General features: G+C 45.0%; 1 protein-coding gene across 1 annotated transcript in view; it reads right to left on the reverse strand.

Annotated features, from left to right (window-relative positions):
- camta2 (calmodulin binding transcription activator 2) overlaps positions 1 to 12,500 on the reverse strand; it is a 127,436-nt gene that overhangs the window by 29,648 nt on the left and 85,288 nt on the right. Inside the window, exons 14-17 of the mRNA XM_036956534.1 lie at positions 9,370 to 9,551; positions 4,820 to 4,898; positions 3,116 to 3,395; positions 206 to 663 (exon numbers count right to left, since the gene is read on the reverse strand). Coding sequence (XP_036812429.1) covers positions 206 to 663; positions 3,116 to 3,395; positions 4,820 to 4,898; positions 9,370 to 9,551 — 999 coding nt within the window. The remainder of the gene's footprint in view (positions 1 to 205; positions 664 to 3,115; positions 3,396 to 4,819; positions 4,899 to 9,369; positions 9,552 to 12,500) is intronic.

The following is a 12,500-nucleotide window of genomic DNA, read 5'->3' on the forward strand; positions in this document are numbered from 1 at the left end:
GTGTGTGTGTGTGTGTATTAATGTGTGTGTGTGTGTATTAATGTGTGTATTAATGTGTGTGTGTGTATTAATGTGTGTGTGTGTGTGTGTGTGTGTGTATTAATGTGTGTGTGTGTGTGTGTGTGTATTAATGTGTGTGTGTGTGTATTAATGTGTGTGTGTGTATTAATGTGTGTGTGTTTGTATTAATGTGTGTGTGTCTGACCTGTAGCACCTCAGCAGGCAGGAACTCCTCCTCGTTCTCTGCATTCTCATTGAAGCTCACCTGCTCCTCGAAGGTGTGTGTGTGTGAGCGACGGGGGGGTGTGTGTGAGCGACGGGGGGGTGTGTGTGAGTGTGGAGGTCCGGGAGGGGAGTGGGGAGGGGCCGGTTCGTAGTCCATGAGGAAGAGAGGGTCTCTGGGCCCGGCGTTCAAACTAGAGTCCCCAGCTTCACAACCTCCACAGGCCTCGCCCCATACCGGCAGGCTCAGAGGGAGGGAGAGAGAGGGGGAGGGAGGGGAGAGGGGGAGGGAGGACAGGGAGAGAGAGGGGGAGGAGGGGGAGGTATCCATAGGGTCAGGAGGGTTGTAGAGGGGTACAGACCCACTAGAGTAGGCTGAGCTGAGAGAGGGGGAGGGGAGGGAGAGAGAGGGGGAGGGAATACTACTGGACGAACTCAGACCTGGGGGAGAGAGGGGGACAGAAAGAGAGAGTAAGCAAACAGGAGACAGAGACGACAGACAGACAGACAGACAGACAGACAGACAGGCAGACAGACAGGCAGGCAGACAGACAGACAGGCAGGCAGGCATGCAGGCAGGCAGGCAGGCAGGCAGGCAGGCAGGCAGGCAGGCAGGCAGGCAGGCAGGCAGGCAGGCAGGCAAACAGGAGACAGACAGGCAGACAGACAGACAGACAGACAGACAGACAAGACAGACAGACAGACAGGCAGCCAGGCAGGCAAACAGGAGACAGACAGACAGACAGACAGACAGACAGACAGACAGACAGACAGACAGACAGACAGACAAACAAACAGACAGTAGGAAAAACAACAGGGACAGACAGACAGACAGAGAGACAGACAGGCAGACAGACATGCCCAGACAGACAGACTGACAACAGAGACAGACAGACAGACAGACAGACAGACAGACAGACAGACAGACAGACAGACAGGCAGACAGACATGCCCAGACAGACAGACTGACAACAGAGACAGACAGACAGACAGACAGACAGACAGACAGACAGACAGACAGACAGTAGAGACCGACAGACAGACAGACAGACAGACAGACAGAATAAAAAGTGACAGAGTAAAAAGTATTCAAATACACATAGACCAAAGACTGTGTGTGGTATACAGTGCCTTGCGAAAGTATTCGGCCCCCTTGAACTTTGCGACCTTTTGCCACATTTCAGGCTTCAAACATAAAGATATATTTTTTATAATAATAATAATTTTGCACGCCCAATTTATCAGTTTTTGTTAAAAAAGTTTGAAATATCCAATAAATGTCGTTCCACTTCATGATTGTGTCCCACTTGTTGTTGATTCTTCACAAAAAAATACAGTTTTATATCTTTATGTTTGAAGCCTGAAATGTGGCAAAAGGTCGCAAAGTTCAAGGGGGCCGAATACTTTCGCAAGGCACTGTATGTACACTACCGTTCAACAGTTTGGCATCACTTAGTCCTTGTTTTCCATGAAAACATACATGCAATGAGTTTCAAAATGAATAGGAAATATAGTCAAGATGTTGACAAGGTTACAAATAATGATTTTTAATTGAAATAATAATTGTGTCCTTCAAACTTTGTTTTCGTCAAAGAATCCTCCATTTTTAGCAATTACAGCCTTGCAGACCTTTGGCATTCTAGTTGTCAATTTGTTGAGGTAATCTGAAGAGATTTCCCCCCATGCTTCCTGAAGCACCTCCTGATGGGCACTTCTTATGTATCATACGGCCAAGCTGCTCCCACAACAGCTCAATAGGGTTGGGATCCGGTGACTGTGCTGGCCACTCTATTATAGACAGAATACCAGCTGACTGCTGGCTCCCTACATAGTTACCATACGGCCAAGCTGCTCCCACAACAGTTTAATAGGTTGTAGGAGGAAATTGGCTCATAATTAAGCAGTGTCCACAGGGTATGGCATGGTGTTGCAAAATGAGTGATATCCGTCCTTCTTCAAGATCCCTTTGACCCGGTACAAATCTCCCACTTTACCAGCTCAAAGCCCCCCAGACCATCACATCGCCTCCACCAGGCTTCACAGACGGTTCACTCCTCCAGCATCTTTTCATTTTTCTGCATTTCACGAATGTTCATCTTTGTCATCCAAACACCTCAATCTTCTCACACCTCTGTCCATAACACTTTTTCCAACCTTCCTCTGTCCAGTGTCTGTGTTCTTTGCCCATCTTAATCTTTTCTTTTTATTGGCCAGTCTGAGATATGGCTTTTTCTTTGCAAATCTGCCAAGAAGGCCAGCATCCCAGAGTCGCCTCTTCACTGTTGACGTTGAGACTGGTGTTTTGAGGGTACTATTTAATGACACTGACAGTTCTGTGAAGGGAGTAGTACACAGCGTTGTACGAGATCTTCAGTTTCTTGGCAATTACTCACATGGAATAGCCTTCATATCTCAGAACAAGAATAGACTGACGGGTTTCAGAAGAAAGTTAATTGTTTCTGGCCATTTTGAGCCTGTAATCGAACCCACAAATGCTGATGCTCCAGATACTCAACTAGTCTAAAGAAGGTCAGTTTTATTGCTTCTTTAATCAGGACAATTTTCAGCTGTGCTAACATAATTGCAAAAGGGTTTTCTAATGATCAATTAGCCTTTTAAAATGATTAACTTGGATTAGCGAACACAACGTGACATTGGAACACAGGAGTGATGGTTGCTGATAATGGGCCTCTGTACGCCTATGTAGATATTCCATTAAAAATCAGCCGTTCCAGCCACAATAGTCAATTAAAACATTAACAATGTCTACACTGTATTTCTGATCAATTTGATGTTATTTTAATGGACAAAAAATGTGCTTTTCTTTCAAAAACAAGGACATTTCTAAGTGACCCCAAACTTTTGAACGGTAGTGTAGGTGTGTGTGGCCCACCTGTGTCAGGACTGGTGGACAGTGGAGAGGGGGGGAGTTGTGGAGTGGGGGTGGTCCTCTGCTCCCCCTGAGCCCCCTCCTCGGCCCTCTCTGTGGGTGTGTGCGTGTCGGGGCGGTGTGTGTGTAGGTCCTCCAGCGCGCGGGCGAGGCATGTGTGTCCGCGAGAGCGTGCAACTGCGAGGGGGAGGCGGCCTAGTGAGTCGGGAATTCCGAGCGCCTGGCTGTTCCAACCATATAGAACCTCGGCTGCTGCCTGGTGTCCCAGAGCACACGCCCACATCTACAGGAGACAGGATTACACTGTAAAAACCTACTTCAATGATTACAATCAGATAGAAACAGAGCAGAAATTACAATAGTAGCATTAGCCTGCTAAAAAAACTGAAATGAAAGCAAGACAGTACGTTTTATCTGGGTTTGATGACAAAATAAAGTCTTAGAGAGTATCAGATACTGGAATAAAGACTACAGACTTAGAGAGTATCAGATACTGGAATAAAGACTACAGTCTTAGAGAGTATCAGATACTGGAATAAAGACTACAGTCTTAGAGAGTATCAGATACTGGAATAAAGACTACAGTCTTAGAGAGTATCAGATACTGGAATAAAGACTACAGTCTTAGAGAGTATCAGATACTGGAATAAAGACTACAGTCTTAGAGAGTATCAGATACTGGAATAAAGACTACAGTCTTAGAGAGTATCAGATACTGGAATAAAGACTACAGTCTTAGAGAGTATCAGATACTGGAATAAAGACTACAGTCTTAGAGAGTATCAGATACTGGAATAAAGACTACAGTCTTAGAGAGTATCAGATACTGGAATAAAGACTACAGTCTTAGAGAGTTTCAGATACTGGAATAAAGACTACAGTCTTAGAGAGTATCAGATACTGGAATAAAGACTACAGTCTTAGAGAGTATCAGATACTGGAATAAAGACTACAGTCTTAGAGAGTATCAGATACTGGAATAAAGACTACAGTCTTAGAGAGTATCAGATACTGGAATAAAGACTACAGTCTTAGAGAGTATCAGATACTGGAATAAAGACTACAGTCTTAGAGAGTATCAGATACTGGAATAAAGACTACAGTCTTAGAGAGTATCAGATACTGGAATAAAGACTACAGTCTTAGAGAGTATCAGATACTGGAATAAAGACTACAGTCTTAGAGAGTATCAGATACTGGAATAAAGACTACAGTCTTAGAGAGTATCAGATACTGGAATAAAGACTACAGTCTTAGAGAGTATCAGATACTGGAATAAAGACTACAGTCTTAGAGAGTATCAGATACTGGAATAAAGACTACAGTCTTAGAGAGTATCAGATACTGGAATAAAGACTACAGTCTTAGAGAGTATCAGATACTGGAATAAAGACTACAGTCTTAGAGAGTATCAGATACTGGAATAAAGACTACAGTCTTAGAGAGTATCAGATACTGGAATAAAGACTACAGTCTTAGAGAGTATCAGATACTGGAATAAAGACTACAGTCTTAGAGAGTATCAGATACTGGAATAAAGACTACAGTCTTAGAGAGTATCAGATACCGGAATAAAGACTACAGACTTAGAGAGTATCAGATACTGGAATAAAGACTACAGTCTTAGAGAGTATCAGATACTGGAATAAAGACTACAGTCTTAGAGAGCGGTGAAGACCAAATGTTTGATGTAAAAGTGAGTGTCACCAGAGGAGTGCATGAGAAATGATCGACGGTGAGAGGATCAACTTCCTGCTCTACGTCCAGACTGTCACTGTTGACACTCCTGAGGAAAAACAAACACAATGTTAAAACTGCAGTTCAGCTAAAAGAGGTTGAATAGTTTACACTCCTGTTTAGCCCCTCCCCCTCCTGTTTAGCCCCCCCAACACCTCATGTTTAGCCCCTCCCCCCGTTTAGCCCCTCCCCACCTCCTATTTAGCCCAACCCCCCTCCTGTTTAGCCCTCCCTCTCCTGTTTAGCCCTCCCCCTCTCCTGTTTAGCCCCCCCTCCTGTTTAGCCCCTCCCTCTCCTATTTAGCCCTCCACCTCCTGTTTAGGCCCTCCCTCCTCCTGTTTAGCCCCTCCCCAACTCCTGTTTAGCCATCCCTCTCCTGTTTAGCCCCCACCTGTTTAGCCCCTCCCTCTCGTGATTAGCCCCTCCCTCTCCTGTATAGCCCCTTCCCTTCTCCCGTTTAGCCCATCCCTCTCCGGTTTAGCCCCTCCCTGTCCTGTTTAGCCCCTCCCTCTCATGTATAATTGCTTTAATACATTTTGATCTGTGACCAGATGTTTTAAGTCGACATTCTGCCTGTCTCACGGAACCAGGATGCTAAAACTGGATGAGATGCATAATTCACATCTTAATATCCAATATGTTATTTTTGTACATCAGGAGATTCTCTCAACACAAACAAGTGTGTGTATCTCCAGGGAATGAGTGTATACTGTATACATATGTGTGTTGGTGAGGTGTGTGTGTATGTGTGTAAGTAAAAATATACACTGCTCAAAAAAATAAAGGGAACACTAAAATAACACATCCTAGATCTGAATGAATGAAATATTCTTATTAAATACTTTTTTCTTTACATAGTTGAATGTGCTGACAACAAAATCACACAAAAATGATCAATGGAAATCAAATTCATCAACCCATGGAGGTCTGGATTTGGAGTCACACTCACAATTAAAGTGGAAAACCACACTACAGGCTGATCCAACTTTGATGTAATGTCCTTAAAACAAGTCAAAATGAGGCTCAGTAGTGTGTGTGGCCTCCACGTGCCTGTATGACCTCCCTACAACGCCTGGGCATGCTCCTGATGAGGTGGCGGACAGTCTGTGGTGCAACGTGGCGTTGGTGGATGGAGCGAGACATGATGTCCCAGATGTGCTCAATTGGATTCAGGTCTGGGGAACGGACGGGCCAGTCCATAGCATCAATCCCTTCCTCTTGCAGGAACTGCTGACACACTCCAGCCACATGAGGTGGAGGAACCCAGGGCCAACCGCACCAGCATATACCTAATGGCAGTCAGGCTACCTCTGGCGAGCACATGGAGGGCTGTGCGGCCCCCCAAAGAAATGCCACCCCACACCATGACTGACCCACCGCCAAACCGGTCATGCTGGAGGATGTTGCAGGCAGCAGAACGTTCTCCACAGCATCTCCAGACTCTGTCACGTCTGTCACATGTGCTCAGTGTGAACCTGCTTTCATCTGTGAAGAGCAGAGGGCACCAGTGGCGAATTTGCCAATCTTGGTGTTCTCTGGCAAATGCCAAACGTCCTGCACAGTGTTGGGCTGAAAGCACAACCCCCACCTGTGGACGTCGGGCCCTCATACCACCCTCCTGGAGTCTGTTTCTGACCGTTTGAGCAGACACATGCACATTTGTGGCCTGCTGGAGGTCATTTTGCAGGGCTCTGGCAGTGCTCCTCCTGCTCCTCCTTGCACAAAGGCGGAGGTAGCGGTCCTGCTGCTGGGTTGTTGCCCTCCTACGGCCTCCTCCACGTCTACTGATGTACCGGCCTGTCTCCTGGTAGCGCCTCCATGCTCTGGACACTACGCTGACAGACACAGCAAACCTTCTTGCCACAGCTTGCATTGATGTGCCATCCTGGATGAGCTGCACTACCTGAGCCACTTGTGTGGGTTGTAGACTCCGTCTCATGCTACCACTAGAGTGAAAGCACCGCCAGCATTCAAAAGTGATCAAAACATCAGCCAGGAAGCATAGGAACTGAGAAGTGGTCTGTGGTCCCCACCTGCAGAACCACTCCTTTATTGGGGGTGTCTTGCTAATTGCCTATAATTCCCACCTGTTGTCTATTCCATTTGCACAACAGCATGTGAAATGTATTGTCAATCAGTGTTGCTTCCTAAGTGGACAGTTTGATTTCACAGAAGTGTGATTGACTTGGAGTTACATTGTGTTGTTTAAGTGTTCCCTTTATTTTTTTGAGCAGTGTACATTATATACTACTACTACCACTACTACCTATAGAACAGCCTGGAGATGATAATAATATATATATTATATACTACTACTACCACTACTACCTATAGAACAGCCTGGAGATGATAATATATACATTATATACTACTACTATCACTACTACCTATAGAACAGCCTGGAGATGATAATATATACATTATATACTACTACTACCACTACTACCTATAGAACAGCCTGGAGATGATAATATATACATTATATACTACTACTACTACCTATAGAACAGCCTGGAGATGATAATAATATATATATTATATACTACTACTACCACTACTACCTATAGAACAGCCTGGAGATGATAATATATACATTATATACTACTACTACTACTACCTATAGAACAGCCTGGAGGGAACACTAAAATAACACATCCTAGATCTGTGTAAGTAAAAATATATAAATATAAGTGTGCGCATGCATATACCAGTCCCTCCTGCAGCACAGCACCCCCACAACATCATGCATATACCAGTCCCTCCTGCAGCACCCCCACAACATCATGCATATACCAGTCCCTCCTGCAGCACAGCACCCCCACAACATCATGCATATACAGTTGAAGTCGGAAGTTTTCATACACCTCAGCCAGATTCATTTCAACTCAGTTTCTCACAAATCCTGACATTTAATCCAGTAAAAATATAGAAATATACAATTTCTGACATTTAATCTTAGTAAAAATTCCCTTTCTTAGGTCAGTTAAGATCACCACTTTATTTTATGAATGTGAAATGCCAGAATAATAGTAGAGAGAACGATTTATTTCAGCTTTTATTTCTTTCATCACATTCCCAGTGGGTCAGAAGTTTACATAAACTCAATTAGTATTTGGTAGCATTGCCATTAAATTGTTTAACTTGGGTCTAACGTTTCGGGTAGCCTTCCACAAGCTTCCCACAATAAGTTGGGTGAATTTTGGCCCATTCCTCCTGACAGAGCTGCTGTAACTGAGTCAGGCTTGTAGGCCTCCTTGCTCGCTCATGCTTTTTCAGTTCTGCACACAAACTTTCTAGAGGATTGAGGTCAGGGCTTTGTGATGGCCACTCCAATACCTTGACTTTGTTGTCCTTAAGCCATTTTGAGCCATAACTTTGGAAGTATGTTGGGGTCATTGTCCATTTCGAAGACCCATTTGCAACCAAGCTTTAACTTCCTGACTGATGTCTTGAGATGTTGCTTCAATATATCCACATAATGTTCCGTCCTCATGATGCCATTTATTTTGTGAAGTGCACCAGTCCCTCCTGCAGCAAAGCACCCCTACAACATGATGCTACCACCCCCGTGCTTCACGGTTGGGATGGTGTTCTTCAGCTTGCAAGGCTGTGCTTTGCTTCAGCTTCTCCTCCAAATATAACGATGGTCATTATGGCCAAACAGTTCTATTTTGTTTCATCAGACCAGAGGACATTTCTCCAAAAAGTACGATCTCTATCCACATGTGCAGTTGCAAACCGTAGTCTGGCTTTTTTATGGTGGTTTTGGAGCAGTGGCTTCTTCCTTGCTAAATGGACTTTCAGGTTATGTCGATATAGGACTACTTTCCTCCAGCATCTTCACAAGGTCCTTTCCTGTTGTTCTGGGATTGATTTGCACTTTTTGCACCAAAGTACGTTCATATCTGGGAGACAGAACGCTTCTCCTTCCTGAGCGGTATGACGGCTGCGTGGTCCCATGGTGTTTATACTTGTGTACTATTGTTTGTACAGATGAACGTGGTACCTTCAGGCGTTTGGAAATTGCTCCCAAGGATGAACCAGACTTGTGGAGGTCTACAATTGTTTTCTGAGGTCTTGGCTGATTTCTTATGATTTTCCCATGATGTCAAGCAAAAAGCCACTGAGTTTGAAGGTAGGCCTTGAAATACATCCACAGGTACACCTCCAATTGACTCAAATTATGTCAATTAGCCTATCAGAAGCTTCTAAAGCCATGACATAATTTTCTGGAATTTTCCACGCTGTTTAAAGGCACAGTCAACTTAGTGTATGTAAACTTCTGACCCACTGGAATTGTGATACAGTGAATTCTAAGTGAAATAATCTGTCTGTAAACAATTGTTGATAAAATTACTTGTGTCATGCACAAAGTAGATGTCCTAACCGACTTGTCAAAACTATAGTTTCTTAACAAGAAATTTGTGGAGAGGTTGAAAAACAAGTTTTAATGACCCCAACCTAAGTGTTTGTAAACTTCCGACTTCAACTGTATGTGAGTATCAGGTGTGGGTGTATACCTCCAGTGGATGAGTGTGTTGATGAGGTGTGTGTATCCCTGTGCAGCGGCCAGGTGGAGCAGTGTCATCCCTCTGTGGCGTATGGAGTGAGCGAGGCGCTCTTCTCCTCCTCCTCTCCACCTCCCTCCCTCCATCATCCTCTCACATACTCCAACTATCCTCCTCTCAAACCATGGGCCTGACTGGAGAGAGAGAGAGAGAGAGAGAGAGAGAAGAGAGAGAGAGAGAGAGAGAGAGAGAGAGAGAGAGAGAGAGAGAGAGAGAGAGAGAGAGAGAGAGAGAGAGAGAGAGAGAGAGGAGAGAGAGGAGAGAGAGGAGAGAGAGAGCGAGACAGGAGGGAAGGAGAGGGAGAGAAAAAAAAACATTTTTTGCAAATGAACACGGCTCTACACCCTCTCCCCCACCCTCCCCCTCCCTCTCCTCCTCCCCCAACCTCCCCCTCTCTCTCCCCACCCTCCCTCGCTCTTCTCCACCCTCCCACCCTTCCTCCACCCCCCCAACCTCTCCCCACCCTCCCTCCCTCACCCTCAGCCACTCCCACAACCTCCATCTCCCTCACCCACCCTCCCTCCCTCTCCCCCACCCCCAACCTCCTCCCTCCCTCCCTCCCGCACCCTCCCTCCCTCCCTCACCCACCCTCCCTCTCCGCCTCCCTCCCTCCCTCTCCCTCACCCGCCCTCCCTCCCTCTCACTCACTCACTCACCCACCCACCCTCCCTCCCTCCCTCCCTCCCTCCCTCCCTCCCTCCCTCCCTCCCTCACCCATCCACCCACCCTCCTTCCCTCCCTCCCTCTCCCACCCACCCACCCACCCACCCACCCACCCTCCCTCCCTCTCCCTCACCCACCCTCCCTCCCTCTCCCCCACCGTCCCTCCCTCCCTCTCCCTCACCCACCCTCCCTCCCTCTCCCCCTCCCTCCCTCCCTCCCTCTCCCGTTCTCTGCTGTCTTTCTTTCTCACGTTCTCTCCTTTCATTTGCTGGACGAGTAGAGAGTTTTCCATTGAGGGCCACATGATAGTAACCCCTCCCCCGACACACAGTCTTGAATAACTAACCTTGAGGGAACACACAATTCAGTCCCATTTAAAATCCTATTTACCCTAACCTTAACCCAAGCTCCTAGCTCCTAACCCTAAAACTAACCCTAGTTCCTAACCCTAAAACTAACCCTAGTTCCTAACCCTACAACTAAAACTAATCCTAGCTCCTAACCCTAAAACTAACCCTAATTCCTAACCCTAGATCCTATCCCTAAAACTAACCCAAGCTCCTAACCCTAAAACTAAACCCTAACTCTAAAACTAACCCTAGCTCCTAACCCTAAAACTAACCCAAGCTCCTAACCATAAAACTAATCCCTAACCCTAAAACTAACCCTAGCTCCTATCCCTAAAACTAACCCTAGTTCCTAACCCTAAAACTAACCCTAATTCCTAACCCTAAAACTAACCCTAGTTCCTAACCCTAGCTCCTAACCCTAAAACTAACCCTAGTTCCTAACCCTAGCTCCTAACCCTAAAACTAAGCCTAGCTCCTAACCCTAAAACTAACCCTAGCTCCTAACCCAAAAACTAACCCTAGTTCCTAACCCTAGTTCCTAACCCTAAAACTAACCCTAGTTCCTAACCCTACAACTAAAACTAACCCTAGTTCCTAACCCTAAAACTAACCCTAAAACTAAGCCTAGCTCCTAACCCTAAAACTAACCCTAGTTCCTAACCCTAGTTCCTAACCCTAGTTCCTAACCCTAAAACTAACCCTAATTCCTAACCTTAAAACTAACCCTAGCTCCTAACCCTAGCTCCTAACCCTAAAACTAACCCTAAAACTAAAACTAACCCTAGTTCCTAACCCTAAAACTAACCCTAAAACTAAACCTAAAACTAACCCTAGCTCCTAACCCTAAAACTAACTCTAGTTCCTAACCCTAAAACTAACCCTAATTCCTAACCCTTAAACTAACCCTAGCTAATAACCCTAGCTCCTAACCCTAAAACTAACCCTAGCTCCTAACCCTAAAACAAACCCAAGCTCCTAACCCTAAAACTAACCCTAGTTCCTAACCATAAAACTAACTCTAGTTCCTAACCCTAAAACTAACCCTAGTTCCTAACCCTAAAACTAACCCTAATTCCTAACCCTAAAACTAACCCTAGCTCCTAACCCTAAAACTAACCCTAGTTCCTAACTCTAATTCCTAACCCTAAAACTAACCCTAATTCCTAACCCTAAAACTAACCCTAGCTCCTAACCCTAAAACTAACCCTAGTTCCTAACCCTAAAACTAACCCTAGCTCCTAACCCTAAAACTAACCCTAGCTCCTAACCCTAAAACTAACCCTAATTTCTAAACCTAAAACTAACCTTAGCTCCTATCCCTAAAACTAACCCTAGTTCCTAACCCTAAAACTAACCCTAGCTCCTAACCCTAAAACTAACCCTAGTTCCTAACTCTAGTTCCTAACCCTAAAACTAACCCTAGTTCCTAACCCTAAAACTAACCCTAGTTCCTAACCCTAGTTCCTAACACTAAAACTAACCCTAGCTCCTAACCCTAGTTCATAACCCTAAAACTAACCCTAGTTCCTAACCCTAGTTCCTAACCCTAAAACTAACCCTAATTCCTAACCCTAAAACTAACCCTAGCTCCTAACCCTAAAACTAACCCTAGTTCCTAACCCTAAAACTAACCCTAGTTCCTAACCCTAAAACTAACTCTAGTTCCTAACCCTAAAACTAAGCCTAGTTCCTAACCCTAAAACTAACCCTAGCTCCTAAACCTAAAACTAAGTCTAGTTCCTAACCCTAAAACTAATCTTAACTACTAACCCTAAAACTAACCCTAGTTCCTAACCCTAGTTCCTAACTCTAAAACTAACTCTAGTTCCCAACCCTAAAACTAATCCTAGTTCCTAACTCTAAAACTAACGCTAGTTCCTAACCCTAAAACTAACCCTAGTTCCTAACCCTAAAACTAACCCTAATTCCTAACCCTAAAACTAACCCTAGCTCCTAAGCCTAAAGCTAACCCTAGTTCCTAACCCAAAAACTAACCTTAGCTTCTATCCCTAAAACTAACCCTAGTTCCTAACCCTAAAACTAACCCTAAAACTAAACCTAAAACTAACC

This window comes from Oncorhynchus mykiss, chromosome 21 (assembly GCF_013265735.2).
Source record: "Oncorhynchus mykiss isolate Arlee chromosome 21, USDA_OmykA_1.1, whole genome shotgun sequence".
Classification (NCBI taxonomy): domain Eukaryota; kingdom Metazoa; phylum Chordata; class Actinopteri; order Salmoniformes; family Salmonidae; genus Oncorhynchus; species Oncorhynchus mykiss.